We start from the raw sequence: 18,489 nt of genomic DNA, 5'->3' as shown, positions 1-18,489 counted from the left end.
GCAGCAGCAAGGCTCCCTGTATAGAACAGCAACAACAGACATGACATTCATTAGGTATGAAAAGAGATGTGGGGATGGAGGTGGGTTGCAAAGTGGCTTTCAGATGTGCAGCTACTGCAGGCATCAAGTTAAATAATGCACATGTGCCAGCTGATTCGCAGAAGGGTATCAGCTGAGCAATTTGCTGATGTTGGCTTTCACTGAGATCTCTTGATCTGCCGGGAGCTACACTTCTTGGCGTGCCTGGAGTGTGCTGTGCTCAAATCATGACATGTCTTTCGGCTGGATCGATTCTGAGCTGCAAAAGAATGAATGCGGATGTCTGTATTGCTTCTAGCACATCACCACTCTGGCATTTTCTTGTTGCTCCATGCATCATCCTTTCAACTATTTTTTTAACTGCTTATCCAGGTCAGGGTTGCAGTGGGACTGAAGGCTATCCCAACTGTAATCGGGCTGTGCAGATTTCTTGAGACACCCTTCATTTCTTTATATTTTATTTCCAGGGAGCCAGGCTTTCTTGTCATTTTTTAAGTGGCCTTGAGCAATAGTTTTCCAGGTTTTCTGGAGTTCTCTGTTTTTCTTTGGACATTGGCTGCTTTTTTACTCATTTTCAGTACCAATACTTGTACTTGACCATTTTAAGAGGAATTTCTTTTTTTAAGCCACTTAACACTGACCAAGCATAAATGTTATAAGCAGGAATGTTGCTTTTTGTTTGTTGATCTATTTCTTTTCAACCCTCGTGTGCACTGACACATTCATATTCCTCAGTCCGCTGGATTTAAATGGAGGTTCTGCTCTATATTTACTTGTCGTCATGGTGAATCAGCGTATTGGAGCTCCACTGATGATGGCTTTCTTTCGCTACTCATGCACAAGCCCAAGTCATATTCATAGTTGACTGAACTTACTTTGATCTGCTTGATTTGATTTGATCTTTGAACAGAAACTCACCATTCCTGATCTCAGAGTTAATCAACTCTGCAACCTGCATGACGGAATATGGTCCAGGTTTCCCTTGGACTATTTTTTTATACTTTAATTTTTAAGGACTTTATCAGTCACACAATAAAATCTTTTATTACTAAACTCTGCCTCTGGGTCCTCACCTCAAGCCACTCCACACTCCACTAGCAGCACAAGAACATGTTAAGTGTACTTATCAATGTATTTTATGTCTTAGATATTAACCCTTTTAGCAAGAATATGTTATTTTTCAAAGATCACATGATATTGCCTCAAATCTGATATAAAATAACAGAATTCCTGTTTTTGTTTTTGTTTTTTTTTCCCTTTCCCAGAAAGAAATGATCAACCTGAGTTTCCTGAGGCTGTTCAGAGCAGCTCGTCTCATCAAGCTTCTGCGACAAGGCTACACTATCCGCATCCTGCTGTGGACCTTTGTTCAGTCTTTCAAGGTAAGGAAAGTACACGAGTGACACAAACAGGCAAACAATATGCACATCTGAGCTGGAGTCTGAAGCGTTTCGGTAAGTATGTCAACTTACAGAAAGAAACTTTTAATTTGGAAAGACACATGGGCAGGCAATTTGCACTTGCATAAAAGCATATCTCATACAATATAGCTAGTGGGATAAAGGGCTCAAAAAAACAGGCCTAGGCATGCTGCTGAATCCCCTTGTTCCTGTTCAAATAGAACGAAATAGCTCTCAGCAGACAGCAGTTTAGATTTTCACACCATGCCGGTTTTGTTCTCTAAATCCCCTGGGACAAGTTGAGTTAAATGTGGAGTGCTGGGGCCACAGCAGAGGGAATTTATAGCAGCTTTAATGTCAGTGCTGAGAGCTTTTAAGCCCAATGAAAATGGACAGTAGCTTCAGAGTGTTAAAAGGTGGCTATTTAATTACAACAGATGTTCACCGCCTTCTTGCCGTGATATAAATAGCTGGCTGAAAAGAACCAACCCTGCAGGTCGGGTTCACTGCTCGGGTTCTTAAATAAATACTGTAAAATGTTACAAGGGTGCTTGTTTCTCTGTGGAGAATCAGATTTATCAGTGTGTATGTGTGTGTGTGTGTGTGTGTGTGTGTGTATACACAGACACAGAGGAAGAGATCAAAAGAGGCGCTGTGCACTGCGTGTTTGTGTGTGTATAAAATGAAAATTGGGGGTACCATGCAGTTTATGAACGTCTGTATTTATGTGTTCGTTTCTAGGCCCTCCCATATGTCTGCCTACTCATTGCCATGCTGTTCTTTATCTACGCCATCATAGGAATGCAGGTGAGTCATGATGTGAATAAAGAACATGTGAGTTTCATGACTGAATCAGATATGCCTCCTACAAAATGTAGATTTCCCAGCAGCCTATCATTGAAGGATCTGGGTGGGCATGACTACACTTTAGACTGTGCTTAACAGCCATTGCTCTTATTTTTTTTTCTTCAGTATAACAATTGACTTCATTTTAACCAGATGCTCTGCATAAAAGATGGATGCACAGTAGCTAGCATGCATTCACCCATTTGTTTGTGGAGTTCCTTAGCTTTATGGTCACTGCCATCTTGGTTTTTGAAGCCACAAGTGGCTACATTTAGACCACTGGGAGGAGTTATCAGCTAACTCTAACAAGCTTGGTTAACACTCATAGACTGTAGACTTATAGCCTGCCTTTGTCACAGCAGTTAAGAATTACCTTAAGCACAGCAAACATATGACAAATGGCTTAAATAAGTAGAATGGTATGTAGCTCAATAAAATAGAATGCACAATGATCAATATCAATATCTTCATAAGCTAAAAATGAATTGGAAATAAATACAATAGAGTAAATGTATAACAAATATTCCCTCCAGTGGGGGAGCAAAGTTTGTCTCTGCTCTAAACATCAACTAGAAACAGTTTGCTGTCACCAAAGCACAATAAAAGTTTTGAGTGAGACAGTAATCTGTCTCAGGTTATGAAAGGCTTGTTACATTCCATAATTTAAAAATTGCTTCTTAAATGTTCTAAAAACATCAGAGCAAATAACAGCTGGCATTCAAGTGGCTCATTATAACAATGTAGTAAACAGCGCAGTGCAATAAAGTGGCTCAGCGTGCACTAAATATTGTGAGAGTGCACGGCTGAAATACCCTGTTAACATGAGAGAGCAGATTGCTCTCTGCCAGACAGATGTTGTGAACTACACCGAGTTATTGCTTCTTTATTTCTGCTCTAAAGTTTGACAATCTTGAAATATGAGTCTGCGGGGATGGAGTCTCTTTGGAAGTCAGCCTCAAGGAACGCCGAGGAGCTGCAGTTTGTAACACGTCTGCGCGACACTTCATTTTTCAGCCACTGATGTTGCAGCTTGAATATAATTCATTAATAGTAGTGGTTGACTGCAGCCTAACAGCACCTCTGTGGTGGATAAATACTGCCTTGCCAGATGCTTTCTGTGTTAATTAAATTTACTGTGTGGCATTGCTGTGCAACTGTTTTTGATAAATAAGTGTATCATGTTTTTCATGAAAAAATGGACAGTTATGGTGGAGGGACAAAATGCTACCTGCATGTTTTCCCCGCTGTCAGAGGTCTCCTGGGTGTGGCAGCTGTTTGTTTATAGGTCAGCAGGATGGACTTGCCAAGAGGCAAATAAATATTTTAAAAAAGCCTCTGGGACATTTTATTGGACTCACACTATGATAACCATGAGTTATGACAGCTGTGTGTGCCATTCAGTTTCAGTTCAGATCGATAATGGTTTCCTGGAACGGCATTTGCATAAAACTACAAAGTATAAACAAGTAATGCTCGAGATAAATTATAAATATGTGCACTAAGTAGTAGCAATGCACAGTGCATTACACAGTTAATGAGAGATAACGCATGCAAGAGTGAGAAACAGAAAGAAGGAAAATTGGCTGTAGCTTTGTTGACTTACAAAAGCAGTTTGTACAAGGCCACAATATAATTATATTTCATATTCAAATTTAATCCATAAACCCCTGTGTGCATGACAGCTATTAGTACCTAGTATATACAGTGAAAACTTAACAAAAGACAGAACGGGCCACACTGGGAAATAAACATACCGTATACGTTTACTGACAGATTTTAATTTAATGTCAAATGCATTTTCCACATTTCTACAAGTAGGCCAACCTGCACGCTGAATACAGGTGTGGTTATGACAACCGCTGGGCACTTAATATAACTAAATACAGGAACTACAAGGAATGTAAAGACACATGTAAACGTGTCCAGTCCAGTCGGCCTTCTGTTATGAAACTGGCTGAAGCCTCATGTGCTCATTTGGCTTCAGGCCATAAATTTCTTACTGGTGCTTGAAATTGTTTCTCATAGTAATGACTATAATGAGCATTAATCACATTTAAAGTAGGATAAATGGCACCTTTTAGTATCTAGCAACAGTAAGTAAAATATATTTTGTATTAAAAGTATTTATATATAAATAATAATCAGGATGGTTTGGTTTAATCAGATTTGTCTGACAATGACTAAACAAATCACCAACTATCACTTGATTGATTGATTTGCATATATTACCAAATACATCCATTTCAGAGCAATTACAACAACAACAGTGCACCTCTGGGTCTGTAGTAGGAGTTTCTTATAATGTCAATTATTGGTTTAATATGGGCACCAGTATTCCATAACGCGTCCTTTGTTGCTGCAGGTGTTTGGTAACATCGCGCTGAAGGATGAGAATGCCATAAACCTCCACAACAACTTCCAGACCTTTTTCCAGGCCTTGACCCTCCTCTTCAGGTAACCCTGCTTCCATGCTTCAACAGGTCTGGCAGCTCAGATAATCCAGTGACTTTGGTTCAAACTAACTCCAACATTCACATTCACATGTGTGTCTTTACTGTGATTTGCGCATCTTCCAGGAGCGCAACAGGCGAGGCGTGGCATGAGATCATGCTAGCGTGCCTCAGTAACCAACAGTGTGATCAACGCTCAGAAATTCCAGGAGAGGAGTGTGGCAGTGACTTTGCCTACTTCTACTTTGTCTCCTTCATCTTCCTCTGCTCCTTTCTGGTCAGTATCTCCTCCTGCTGCATGTTTTCATTTACTTACATTTTCCAGAAGTTTAAGGGTGCATCCTCGTATTCTGATTATGAAAGGCTCAGAAAATGCTGCAAGTTTAAAAAAAAAAAAAAAAAAAAAAACAGGAATAAAATGTAAATGAGCTGCTGCTGAGGTGACAAACCCCTGTAAACTGCAGTCCATTTAACTAATTTTTATACATTTAATTCAGTGATTAAATGAAACACAGACACATTCAGAATATTTTTTAATGAGGCCTGACTATTGCCTTCAATAGTCCGGTGGTGTTGCCATTATGAGGCAATAAAGTTGTAAGCAAGGCTAATTCTGAAGTCTCCAGTTTATACCAAGAATGCATGAAATTAAGTGCACACATAGCAAAATGGTATCCAGTAATATGAATCTGTATTTTGGAGGGTAAGAATGTGTAAAGCAACCTAAAAAGTCCCTTAAAGAGGACTACATAGATTACATAATCCATATAGTAGTTTTCTTCAGTTAACAGCAACATTCTTCACTTCCATTGTACAAACAACTATTAACATGTATGCAACTTATTTTACACTCTTCTGATTTCATGTAACCAGATGCTGAACCTCTTCGTCGCTGTCATCATGGACAATTTTGAGTACCTGACCAGGGACGCCTCCATCCTGGGGCCTCATCACCTTGATGAATTCATACGTGTGTGGGCGGAGTATGACCCTGCTGCCTGGTAGGAGCTTTTGCTGACTTTGCTACACTTTACTCCCCAGGGTTAGAAAGTGTTAAAATGTGTTTGCTTTTGAAAGAAAGGTAAGCTAGGACACAGAAAAAGGGTCAGATTGACTTCTGGGTCCCAGCTGGACGACTCTGTGTTGTGGAACTCCAGAAATCTTGTCTTAGCAGCGACGGGTGAACGGCATTGAGCTTGAGCCCAGAGTACGGGCTGAAGCTGGTGATGATCCCCACTTTTGGCCGGACTGATGCATGTAAATCCAACGTTCTGCTCGACGTCCACTCAGCTCTCCTCGCTGATAAGCCGGCAGGCTCCAAAGCTCCTCAGTCTGTCATTGTGGTGTGAAGAGAGACTATTTCTATCCCTCCAGTGGGGGAGTAAAGGTTCATGTCACAGCCATCTCTGCCCTTAACACCAACCAGACACAGTTTACCTTCACTAAAGCACAATAAAAGTTTTGAGTGAGACAGTAATCTGTCTCAGGTTATGAAAGGCTCGTTAAATTTTAACGAAGGCTTCACGGGAGCCTTGTCAGTGAGTGGGGACTCCAGGAGAGATGAGAAATATGAAATTATCATCACCTGACAGACATTATGGGGGAGGAAATATTATTTATTCCTTTGAATATAAATGAGCTGCTCTCAGAAGTGCCTACAGTAACATTCAGCATATTCTCCACTGCTTTAACTCATCTTGATGAGTTCAGTGTATTTAAGGCTCATCGTTTTCAGCTTTTATTGAAAAGAGCTAATTGGTTTAACGTGATTTTCTATACAGATGTTGTTGTGTGAAGTTACCTCTACAATTTCTACAATTAAAAAAACATTATTACATTTTACTTTGTGTATTAAAATAATAATAATAAAAGCATACCTAATATAAATTTGGCTGAATTCTGTTTGAAAGCAGTCTCTTGAGCAGTATCATAATACTTCCTGCAGGGCTGCTTTTTTTTATTTACCCCCTAGAAATTCTGTCCAGACCTTAGACTTCAATTTTATTTTTAAGGAGCTCAGCATTGAAAATAAAATGAAATAAAATCAGCCTATTTCATTAAAAACTACAGTTTAGTGTCTTGAGACAAATGTTGTTGTGAATTGGCGCTATGTAAATAAAACTGAACTGAGTCCTACCCTGAGATCCACCTCTCACCACCAGTGATGATCCTCGGCACGAAGGTTGCTTCAGTTTGACAGAAGCTGATGTTTCTCTCCGTGTGAAGACAGGTGAAATCAAACCTGTCAGTTCCACTGAGCGACCTAAAAATACCAGACGAGTTCGAAGCCGTCCCGAAGTGCTTAAGGAGATGAACTCCTGGGGGAAATTCAAAATCAGGACAAACTTTATCATCATGTTTAACCTAACATGTCATGATTAAAACACAATTTGACTGCTTTTTGGTCAAAAACAAAAATGTACACACTCCAACCACTTTGTTTGGTACACCTGTTCAACTGCTCGTGTACATTATATTTAATCGGCCAATCACATGGCAGCAATTCTGTGGATTTAGACATGTAGACATGGTCAAGACAATCTGCTGAGGTTCAGACAAAGGAAGCATCCACTGAGCGTCAGTTTTCTGGGAGAAAATACCTTGTTGATGCCAGAGGTCGGAGGAGAATGGCCAGACTGCTTCAGACAAAAGTAATTCATATAACCACTCATTTCAACCAAGGTATGCAAGATTGCAAGCCTTGTATCAATGGTTCAGGCTGCTGTTGGTGTGGAGGATATTTTCTTGGCACACTTTGGGCCCCTTCATATCAACTGAGCACTGTTTAAACACCTCAGCCTACCTGAGTATTGTTGCTGATCATCTCCATCCCTTTATGACCACAGTACACCCATCTTCTGATGGCTGCTTCCAGCAGGATAATGGATCATCTCACAAAGCTCAGATCATCTCAGACTGATTTCTTAAACATGACAAAGAGTTCTCTGAACTCAAATGGCCTCCACAGTCAGAAGATTCCCTTCATGGATGTACAGTTGACAGCAACTGCATGATGCTATCAAATCAGTATGGACCAGAGTCTCAGAGGAGTGGTTCCAGCTCCTTGTTGAATCAACGTCACACAGAATTAAGGCAGTTCTGAAGGTGAAAACCCTGTACTAGCAAGGTGTAACTAATGAGGTGATGGTGAGTGCATAGTTGCAGTGGCAAATTTCTAACAACAGCTAACTTACTTAATTACATTGTAACAAAATGCACATCAGAACTCTTCAAAATAAGCACCAAGAAATCCACTGATGAATAAAAAAGAAATAAAAAAAAAAAAAACAGAAAAATGAAGATCTGTATGCTTTTTCTGTTAACTGTCTCTTCTTGATGTCCACTGACTGATAATGATCAGTATGGATAGATGTAATGAAATAACCCATGACCTAACCTCTCGAATATGTCTCATCTTTTTTCAGCGGGAGAATATGCTATCGGGATATGTACAAATTGTTGCATTTTATCTCGCCTCCTCTGGGCCTGGGGAAGAAGTGCCCTAGCAGGGTGGCTTATAAGGTTTGCACTCCCACACAGTCCTTTTTTTGTTTTTTAAGGGACCCTGATGGTTTCAGACAGTGAATGTCTGTTCTCATTCCCTGGGGTGCCAGAGAATGACCCGATCACACATGCATACAAACGCTCATCGATCCTCCACTAACCAGCTGGCAGGTAACCATGGCAAGTGCAGGAAACAATGCAGCATGTCAGGCTCAAACGGAAGGCATCAGACTCGATGTCTAAGATATTTTCCTGCTTCTAAATACAGGAGTGAAAGAAGAGTGGGTAGTAAAGACGAGAGCATTGTGTGCTTTGTTTCCACTTTGGTTACTGCTGTTGTCTCTTAGCATGCAGGAACAGTGTGCATCTTAAAGGAATACTCCACTGAAAATCTAGTTTTTGCCTTGTAAATACCGCCTTGTGAGATCTCTCTGGAAAAAGAAAAAAAAAGCTGATCTTTTAGATCAGATGTTCCAAATTTTTAGCTAAAAACTGTCAGATGTTCAACTGTGTTGATTTAAAATCAATTTTGACCTGAAAGACGTTCAGCTTTCACTTTACGCTTAGCTGCAGAAATGACGTTAACGTTCATCATTTATGGCAAACTATCTGACTTCATCCACAACAACCGGCTTACTGTTTTTTGCTAATAATTTTCAACTGTCAACTATCCAATTATTCTAGCTATTACAACTGATTATCTGTTATGTTTATGTAGCAATTATTTATTTAAATTGTTTATGGATTTATTCTGGTGGTCCACATCTGCTGCTTATCCGTTGTTTTTAGGGTGTCTTCATACTTGGTACTGTTTAGTCCTTTTAAATCAAGCTTTGATTCATTTTCCCCCTTTGGTGAGGTTTGTTTGTGTAAACACAAACACAATAATCGCACTGGGGTGCGGATCAAAGCAATCACACTGAGACCCTTTGGAGGAGGTGGCCTCAGCTTTTTGAGCAGTTCTTTTATGGTGAGAACCATCCAACTTCAATCTGACCGAACTATCAGCAGTGCGCTGCAAGTCTGAGCTAAACACCTTCCTGTAACCAGGATTCGGACTGTGGGATGCAGCAGAGTACCAGAGTTAACTGAGTCAGACTGGAGTAATCCAGTTGTAGGTGTGAGAACTGTTCCAGTCCACTTAGTTTGTTTTTTGAAGAAGAAGAAGAAGAAGAAGAAGAAGAAGAAACAGCCTTTATTGTCCCACAGAGGGGAAATTTGGGTGTAACAGCAGCCGCAGTTATTATAAATATAAATAAAGATATAATAATTTACACTATTAAGAAAAGAATATATATAAAATCAACAAACTTTTTCACATTAATATAGCAAATCTGTCCACATGCCCCCGGGCTACTGCAGAAATACACCCCATGGAGTGTTTGTACCCCTGCTAATAACTGCTTCAGATTATTCGTTTTAGTGACCCAGAATGATGGAAAAGAAGACACCAAACATCTCCCTATAAACTTCTGCTTCTGCATTTATCTACATCAGAGACTAAAATGTCATTGCAGCTTCTGTGAAGCAACCTTCAAACTTTTCCAGATACACCTTTCAAGCGTAGCTACAGGCAGTGAAACTCACTTTTTCAAGGAATATTCCTTTACAGCAACATGTACTCATATTTGTTAATGCATATTTTCCACTGGGATCTATTCATCTTTGTACAGGGAATCCTCTGGATCATCCTCCCCTCCTCCCTCCTCTGGGATCCATTCCTGAATCTGTAAATTCAACTAGGATGGCATTCCTGATCATCATATCCTGGAAATCTTATTAACAAGGATTTCTGTGTTTTCCTCTCCCCATTCTTTCTTTTGGGTTTTGCCACTTTCTGTTATCACTTCCCCTTCCTCTTCTAACCACTACACTTCCTCACCTGGGGAAACTTCATCCCTCCTTCCACGGTCTTCACCGACCTTTTCCTGACAAGTGGCCGCATAACTTACTGGAATATGTACGAGATGCTTCGGGACATGTCCCCCCCACTAGGTTTGGGAAAGAAATGTCCGCCCCGAGTCGCCTATAAGGTAGAATCGCACCTTCCTCCTTCCTTCCCCCTTCCTCCTGCAGCCAGTGCTGGTTCCCTGCTCTCACCTGTCAAACATCTTCAGGCTTCTGTCAGTGTGTCACAGTAGACATCTTCTGGCCTGCTGTTGTGATGTTCTTTCTGTTTTCTCGTCTGGCTCTCTGGGCTCGTCCTGCTCTGTGAGGGTTTTCTGTACATTTTGTTAGTCTGCTCTACAGGGCCAGGTTACAGTGATAAATAGAAATAAATCAGAGAGATGAGGAAAACATAATATCCACAAAGTCTCATTTGGAAAATAGGAGGTATTGGTTATTAAAATGGCAGCAGCATCAAGTAAAATATGTTTATCTGTTTGATAGTTAAACCTGCAGTTCATTTTTATGTTGACACCACAGAAAATTATTATGAATTATGCAACTCCACAGAGCTTTTGCTTATTGTTTTGGTTTTATGGCTGTCTTGGCACCCCTGTTTCCAGCAGCAGTAGCAGCAGCAGCAGGTGGCTGTTTTCAGCGAACATGCTCAGCGAAATCCACTGTACACCATCTGCCAAGCGCCAATTAACAGACAAACAAAGATAGCAGCTTGCTGGTGAAGAAAGAAGAAGGTCTAGTGGTTCGCATGAGATATTTTTCTCAAGGATCAGTGGAGACCTAGCTCCATCTATGAGCTTAATGTATCCTATTTTTGCTAATTGGTGAAGTAGAAAATAGCAGACTACCTGTAGAGTAATCCAGCGGTGGGTTACGTGCATCTATAAATATCTAACTAGAAAAATCTAGAGTGCAAAGGACCAGACAAACATTCAGAAGAGCAGATCCTCCACCAGGCAATTATTTTGTTGCTCTGGACAGACTGTAGATGTCTGTAAGATCAAGAAAATACCTTATAAAGATGCGCCCCACAGGATAAATGGTAAGAAGTAGTGCTTTGATTGTCCCTGATGAACCCTGATGGCATTTTTTCTTATATACTTCGGTTCGTGACCTTAAACTACTGTTGCTCTTAGTTTAGATCTGACATTCCCCATAGGGCTAAGCTATACTTGGGGTTTAATTAGTTAGCAAATGCTATGTCAGCACGTTGATGCCTACTATATAACACTGTGACATAAGCATGGCTACACGTGTCCTCTAGTTTCCCCTTTTGAGAATACTATCCAGTTACATACGATATGAAGCTATGAAAGAAGGTGAGTGGAGACCTTAACCTAAGATAAAAGCAGAAATTGAATATTGTACCTTTTGCTAAATACATAACTAACTTGTTTTGGAGTTTATCTTCCCCAGAGTGAACTGTAAAAGCTGTGTCAGGAAATAAGCTTACATATGTAAATGAAATTTAGTGTAAGGAATTTCAAAGAAGGGAGAAGAAGCAGTGATTTTTCTTGCAGGATCACATCTGGATTCACATGCTAATAAGGATTTATCGAAGGATTTCTCATCCCTGCAAGATGAGACGTTTTAGAACATTTTTACCATCGTCTTATCAGCTCCTGCACTGACTGGAATAAAACAGAGCCTTTCCCGCGTGTCCTGTGATTATACGACCTTTATCCTAGTCAAGTGGGAGTCAAGTATATACCTCAACAATCCTCAGGTAGTCCCTGTGCCGGCTGCTTACCTCTTAGCATGCAGACTTAATGTGAGTGGTTCCAGTGTGTGCGCAACTGTCGAAATGAATCAGATTTAAGGCAGCCCTGCCCTTGCCCCAGTTAAAAATGTCTGGGTCTGACGCGGCTGCATCTCCAAATATAACTCTTGTTTTTGTGAATCGGAAGGGAAAGACACGAGCAAAGGCATGGAGAGAGCAGCAGTCCACTTGAGAGCAAGCCTAGCATTTTTATCCTTCCCATTTTCATTTTTCTATTTTTTCCCCTCCCACTGTTGATGCTGTTGATCACTCTCCTTGTTAACCTCCCTTTGTTTCTACAGAACACATCATCCTCCTAGTCATAGTTGTCCCTGTTACCCTTCAGTTTACACTTTTATGTTCTGACTTTAGGCAAAGCATCACTCTCTCTTTTGAATTTCGTCCTCTCTGAGGATTTCTTTTTCACTCTGTCTTCCCTTCGTTGTGGCTAGTATGTGCATGTTAAGTCTTTGCACGCATAACAGTGTGTAGCATCTTTTTGATGGTGTGTTTCTGTGTTTCTTCATCTCATGTCTGCAGCTGTCATTCTTATTCACTCTGTTTCTGGGAACAACAGAAGCAAGACTTCACATGTGTAAATGTTTTCTACAGTCCAGACACTAACTCCCCCTCCTCCTCCCCCTCCTCCTCCTCCTCCTCCTCCTCCTCTGCTACTCGCCTCTAATCACTCCATCTCTCCATCTCTGCTTTGTGTCCATTTGGCTTGAAGAAAGTGAAAACCATCAGTTGCAGCTTTCCTATGTTTCAGTTGCCTCTGAACTTTCTTCTGCTGTAATTGAAAGTCATGCAATACATACATGCTTCCACCACCCCTACAACCTCCCTCTGAATGTTACATACTAATTCATACATGCATGTGTACATGAATTATTGCATTGCTGCACTGATCCAGAAGCATGGATTTATGCTGACTGGTTTCTGCTTTTTTTTTTTTTTTTTTTTTTTACAGTGGATGCAAAATAAATTAAAGTCTTCCACTTTAAATTGATGGTTATTTTTTTAATAATTAAGGTTCAGTGCTGCTGCTAAGCAGTTGCTACAAATACCTACAGGATCTTAGTTTATAGGTTTTTAAAAAATATGTTTTACTTAAAAATACTGAGAGTGGACCTCTGATTTTCACTATAAATTACTGATTTGGTCTCAAATTCCAAGTACATTCAATTTGCAATTATATAAAATGGAGAAAAGCAGCAAATCCTCATACCGGTGGAGCTAGAATGTGCGATTAGGCTATCCCAAATCATCAGTTAATTGATTTTCTTTTTATTTATTTCAGCAAGTCTTTCCAAAATCAGGTGACATGTAATTTATTTCATGCTGGTGCAGTGACCTGCTCTTTCATGTTTTAAGACAAAGACAGTTATTGTAAAAAAATAAAAAATAAAAAAAAACCTGGAAGCCAGGCGATTGGGAATGGGTGACTGGTTTAAATAATTTTTAATGGTGCTGGCAAATTGCACTTGCGGGAGCTCTATTATAAACAGAAATTGCCTATTTAAATAGGTTCCCATTGTTCCCACTTAGAACAATTATTCATCACTATAATCCAGTGGTTCTCAAACTTTAGGGCAGAGAGCCGTTGCAGGTAGGAGAAAAATAGAGAGTAAAAGTGAGATTAATAAATATGATTTATGTAGGGAGAATAGACACACAAGATTTTGTTGATGCTATTGTGCTGCTCTGTTTTACTAAAATTTAACTTGGATCATTTTAAAAAAATTTGGGGTGTAGAGCTTTTTTGTTTCTGCCAGAAAAAAAATCTATAATTATTCCTCCTGTAAGGTGATCTAGACCTAAAGTTAAGGGCCAAAATTCTTAGACCTAGTTAGTGCAAAAACCATAGCGTGTATTTAAAAGATGGACATAGCTTCTGAAATGCCTTAGACCTGCATTCTTTCCAATGACCACCAGGGGGAACTCCTTTGAGTGCAAAAGTATGATATCTGAGACCTTAGTAAAAACTTCTCTGACAGGTTTTTGGCCTCAAACATTAGTTTCAGTCAGATCTGCCCCTCAGTCATCACAATGGCAAAAACGCTCAGCTTGAGGTTTCGTGACAGAATGTCATTAACCAATGGGTGACTTCACGGTGGCTACATCCATCTTTTATGTACAGTCTATGCCAAAAATGCTTTTGAAAGTTAATTTCACATTTAAAAACAAAATTCCCTCCTTGTGTTTCTGGGACATAATACCAGTAATAAATCCCATACTACTAACACATGGAAACCAACTTGATTTTTATCTTTTGCAGCATTTTAGGCACATTAACATTTGGTTGGCTGTTATTTCTGTCAAACTGATTCCAGAACTGCATGCCCACCAGCGGCCTTTCTTTTCTCCTGCTTAAGTGACTATTTTGGAACAAAGGACGTGCTGCTGCATGTTTCCAGCAGCAGCAGCAGTGAGGGCTCACAGTGCTAAGCATTATAAGTTAATCATATTTTAGGTTTTAGGAGAACTGTGCCATGCAGCAGTCTCGTAGCAACGACGGCAGCCATAAACAGCTCTGTTTGTCTGTTTATTGCTGTTAGCTTGCAGTTAAAAAAAGGGGGGACTGTTTTTGGATGGACTAAAGTAATTCACAGTGATGACTGATTTATCTTTTTTTTTTTTCAAAGAACATTTTTTTCTTTTTTTTGACAGTTAACATTGGAGTAAAAACCTTCTTTTAATCTTTTACTCATTACCGGTTCTCTAATCGATGGATTTGCTGCATTTTTCTGTTTTATCTGTTTTTATCTGGGCATCTCTTCCTATTCTGATCTTTTCTATATTCAATAGTATGGTCATCAATCATTATTTTCTGCCATAGCCTGTAACTGTAGATCATCTTTACCATCCATCCATTTATTGAAGAAAAAAAAAATCTTCTAAGATAAGATAAATCCAGGATTGATGAGCTATCCTTTAATTTGTTGTGCAGTTGTTTCCTGACCTTCTGGTTCTCTGTTTGTGCTCATGGCTCCTCCTCTTTTGCTTCCCTTCCCCTCAGCGATTGGTGAAGATGAACATGCCAATTGCGGATGACAACACAGTGCATTTCACCTCCACACTGATGGCCCTGATCCGCACAGCCCTGGAGATCAAGCTGGCATCTGGTGAGAGACTAAAACTACAAAATCCAGAATCCCTTGCAGCTGCCCCGACAGCTTTGATGTGAACGTGAATGGCGCTGATAGCTCTGGTGCAGATGTGATGTGACGTGTTTGTGGGCTCGTCCTCAGGCATGCTGGCACAGCGTTTGTGTGACGCTGACCTGAAGAGGGAATTAAACCGAGTGTGGCCCAACCTGTCGCAGAAGACCTTGGACCTGCTGGTGACACCACATAAATGTGAGCCGCAGCTGAGTGTGGGTTCTGATGGGCTTTACTGTTCATATGACTTTGATTTTCGAACTTTTTCTTCTGTTTTCCTTGTTTTGCCTTGTTCTTGATAGTTACACTAGACCAGTTTAAAAAGATTGTTTCTGTTATGGAGCTCTGCTGGTCTTAATTTTTAAAGTAAAAAAAAAAAGCTTCCACTGTGATGAGATCATTTCAGGAAAAGCACCTGTTCTGAAGCCATATGGATCATTGAAATAATTTTAAAAAACACTGTACAATCATCTGTTCATCATCTGTTAAGATGAGTAGCTTCATCTAGTGCCACACACTGTTCCAGTTTCGTCCACCGAGTCTCAGCTGCTGCTCCTCTGACTCCATCTGCTGCTTACTTAGAGGAACTGTCTCTCACTCGTCTTTCCTCCAGATAATGAGCTGACTGTGGGGAAAGTCTACGCAGCGCTAATGATCTTCGACTTCTACAAGCAGAATCGTGCCAAGAGACTCCAGGAGCAGAATTCTTCAGGTGCACCTCAGGTAACATCACTGTAGCAAAATGACACTGACTCAAACAACAGGACTTAACTGGAAAAGCTAGACTGCATATTTACATGCCATGGCTTTGTTTTGGTCATTTCCTGCCTTGTTTTGATGGCATTTTCTTTGTTTATTTGGCCTGTTTTTATTTCCTGTCTCTTTCCTCCAGCTGAGATTGGATGTGGTTGAATAGTCCAAAAATTACCTCCTACCTCCTCACGAGGTCAAGAAAAGGTTTGAAGGATAATTTCTAAGGACGTAGTAAAACAGAGGTGCGGTGTGAGGTGGCTTCTTGTGGTTTTATGCAGGTCAGATAAACAAGAACCACCAGTGAAAAATATCACTTTATTACAAAGATTTGAATTTTAAAGAAAAAGGAACATATAGACTGTAAAATGAAATCAATCTTTTCTTATTTTTTCCTGTTTAAAAGATGATCCAGTGGGTCCTGTCCTCCTTTTTCATTAAGGCTTTTTTGTGACCAAAGTAAAATTCCCTAAATCCATCATTTATCTATTTCAGGGTCGGAGGCTGGAGCTCAAAGTAAAAATTAAAGAAATTAAATTAAAGTGAACTACAGCAAACCTTCAATATAACTTATGACCTTGATTTAGAGAAGCAGCACATTCATGAATTCAACCAGGTTTAATTATGTCTGGCTCACTTCAGCAAATTTAACTATTGGACCGCACCCACTGTCAGCCTCGCCCTCACTGGTTGCACCTGTTCTTGTTTGTTCCTTGTGTATTTATAGTCCTCTGTTCCCCGTGTTAGATGTCAGTCCATCTGTTTACCAGGCTGTTTACCCACTTCTTTATCCACCCGGTTTGTGTCCCATTGTGTGCTCATCTCCTTTGTTCCAGTGTTACTCTAAGTCATTGTACAGTTATGTTTTACTTTAGTTTTTCCTGATCATCCAGTCTCAGTCAGTTCCTCACACTTTTGTTTGCCAGCCTTCATTTTTGTTTGTTAGCTTCAGGCTGTTCCAGTGTTTCCTTTTGTTTTTTCCCCTGTTTGTTTATGTTAAAATTAAATCTCATTTTTGTTTGGTATCCTTGTCTCTTGAATTCACGTTTGGGTCCATCCTTGAGTCCTTCTTTTTAGGCTTGTCTTCAGAATAAGTCAGGAGGAGTTTTGCTTCATATGTCCAGCTTAAATTTAATCTATAGTTTAATATTTTTACATGACAATTTTTTTTTAATACATTGACTTTTCAGATTTCAAAATTGCCTCACAAAAAGAAGGATCAAATTGAGCAATTCAGTTAAACTGGAAGCTGGTGTTAAACAAAACAAGCACTGGATGCAGGGGAGGGGGGGGGGGGGCACACTATTTTAATAAAACTGCATTTTTAAAACTGCAGTTATTCAAAATTAGAAAAGTGATCAAAACAATCAGGTCAAAAGTGTCATATTTAATGATGAGAATTATCACAAAACTTTACCAGCTTATGTTTTTTGGTTTTGCAGATTTTGTTTTCATTTAATTGCATTTACAGTACTGTGCAAAAGTCTTGAGTCACCCCTTATTTCTTTACATTTTGCTTGCAAGGAGGCAGAATTTTTTAAAGTGGTCTTGAGCAATAGTTCTCTGGGCTTTCGTAAGTTTTTTGGACATTGGCTGCTTTTACACGCACTCCAGTCCCTGTTCTTGACCATTTTCAGAAGAATTTTTTATTTTTTAAATTTTGTTCAAGCCGTCTAACACTGACCAAGCATAAAAAAGGCACGTAACTCAAGGGATGAACCAGTTTTATGTCTATGCATAACAGTCAACTTAGCAAAGAGCCAATATTAAATGATATCTTTACACACTTTATTACTAGCAGCTTGTCGTTAAAATAGTTCTGATTTCTTTAGTTGAATCTATGAAAACTACCAAAAATAACACAGCTTGACAGACATAAAATACTATTTTTGCACCAAGAAGGTGATTTCTGAAAAACTGGTGTATATTGGCATGTGGCGTACATGCCAATATTACAGTACAGACGTCTATAAAACACTGTGGAGGCTCTGTCATGGTTTGTGGCTGCATTTCAGCCAGTTGTCTTGATGCCCTTGTAAAAACTGGTGGAATTATGAATGCAGAAAAGTACCGTCAGATTTTGATTCATCATGCAGAACCATCCAGGAAGCATCTGACTGGCAGCGGCTCCATTTTTCAGCATGACATTGATCCCAAACACACTGCCAGTGCAGTAAAATCACACCTAGCAAGGGAAACACACAATGGAACACTATCAGTCATGGACTGGCCTCCCCAGAGCCCGCACCTCAACGTTATTGAAGTCGTGTGGGATCCCGTTGACAGAGAATGGAACAAAAAAGCAGCCAGCATCCAAAGAAGAGCTCTGAATGTCCTTCAAGAAGCTTGAAGAACTTTTCCTGAAGACTGCTCAAAGAAATGCCAAGAAAGCCGCCTCAGAGCGTTCAGAGTGTGTTGAAGAATAAATATGGTCATACCAACTATCGACTTTCAAGCTTATTAGAATTGTGAAAAGTCTGTTTCTTCCTTAAATATTGTATTTCCATGTTTCAGTAAATACATGGTTTTAGTGCACGTGTTAATAAACATGTTAATAAGCAGCTTCAAATGCAATCATATCAACTTTAAAGGTTTTTCCAGTGATGTATGGCCCAAAAATCAGTTAATCCGGTTTTCATTTTGCTGTTTCTGATGTCTGCTCTCCTCCTTCCTCC

The 18,489-nt window shown here is 39.8% G+C and overlaps 1 protein-coding gene across 1 annotated transcript in view; it reads left to right on the top strand.

The window, feature by feature from the left end:
• LOC115789007 (voltage-dependent N-type calcium channel subunit alpha-1B-like) overlaps positions 1-18,489 on the top strand; it is a 204,858-nt gene that overhangs the window by 174,927 nt on the left and 11,442 nt on the right. Inside the window, exons 38-46 of the mRNA XM_030742154.1 lie at positions 1,305-1,421; positions 2,181-2,246; positions 4,648-4,739; positions 4,862-5,012; positions 5,609-5,736; positions 8,161-8,257; positions 14,923-15,028; positions 15,155-15,262; positions 15,678-15,787. Coding sequence (XP_030598014.1) covers positions 1,305-1,421; positions 2,181-2,246; positions 4,648-4,739; positions 4,862-5,012; positions 5,609-5,736; positions 8,161-8,257; positions 14,923-15,028; positions 15,155-15,262; positions 15,678-15,787 — 975 coding nt within the window. The remainder of the gene's footprint in view (positions 1-1,304; positions 1,422-2,180; positions 2,247-4,647; positions 4,740-4,861; positions 5,013-5,608; positions 5,737-8,160; positions 8,258-14,922; positions 15,029-15,154; positions 15,263-15,677; positions 15,788-18,489) is intronic.

This window comes from Archocentrus centrarchus, chromosome 12 (genome assembly GCF_007364275.1).
Source record: "Archocentrus centrarchus isolate MPI-CPG fArcCen1 chromosome 12, fArcCen1, whole genome shotgun sequence".
NCBI lineage: Eukaryota > Metazoa > Chordata > Actinopteri > Cichliformes > Cichlidae > Archocentrus > Archocentrus centrarchus.
The sequence above is the reverse complement of the archived record's forward strand: the minus strand, read 5'-3'. Positions and strand labels throughout refer to the sequence as shown.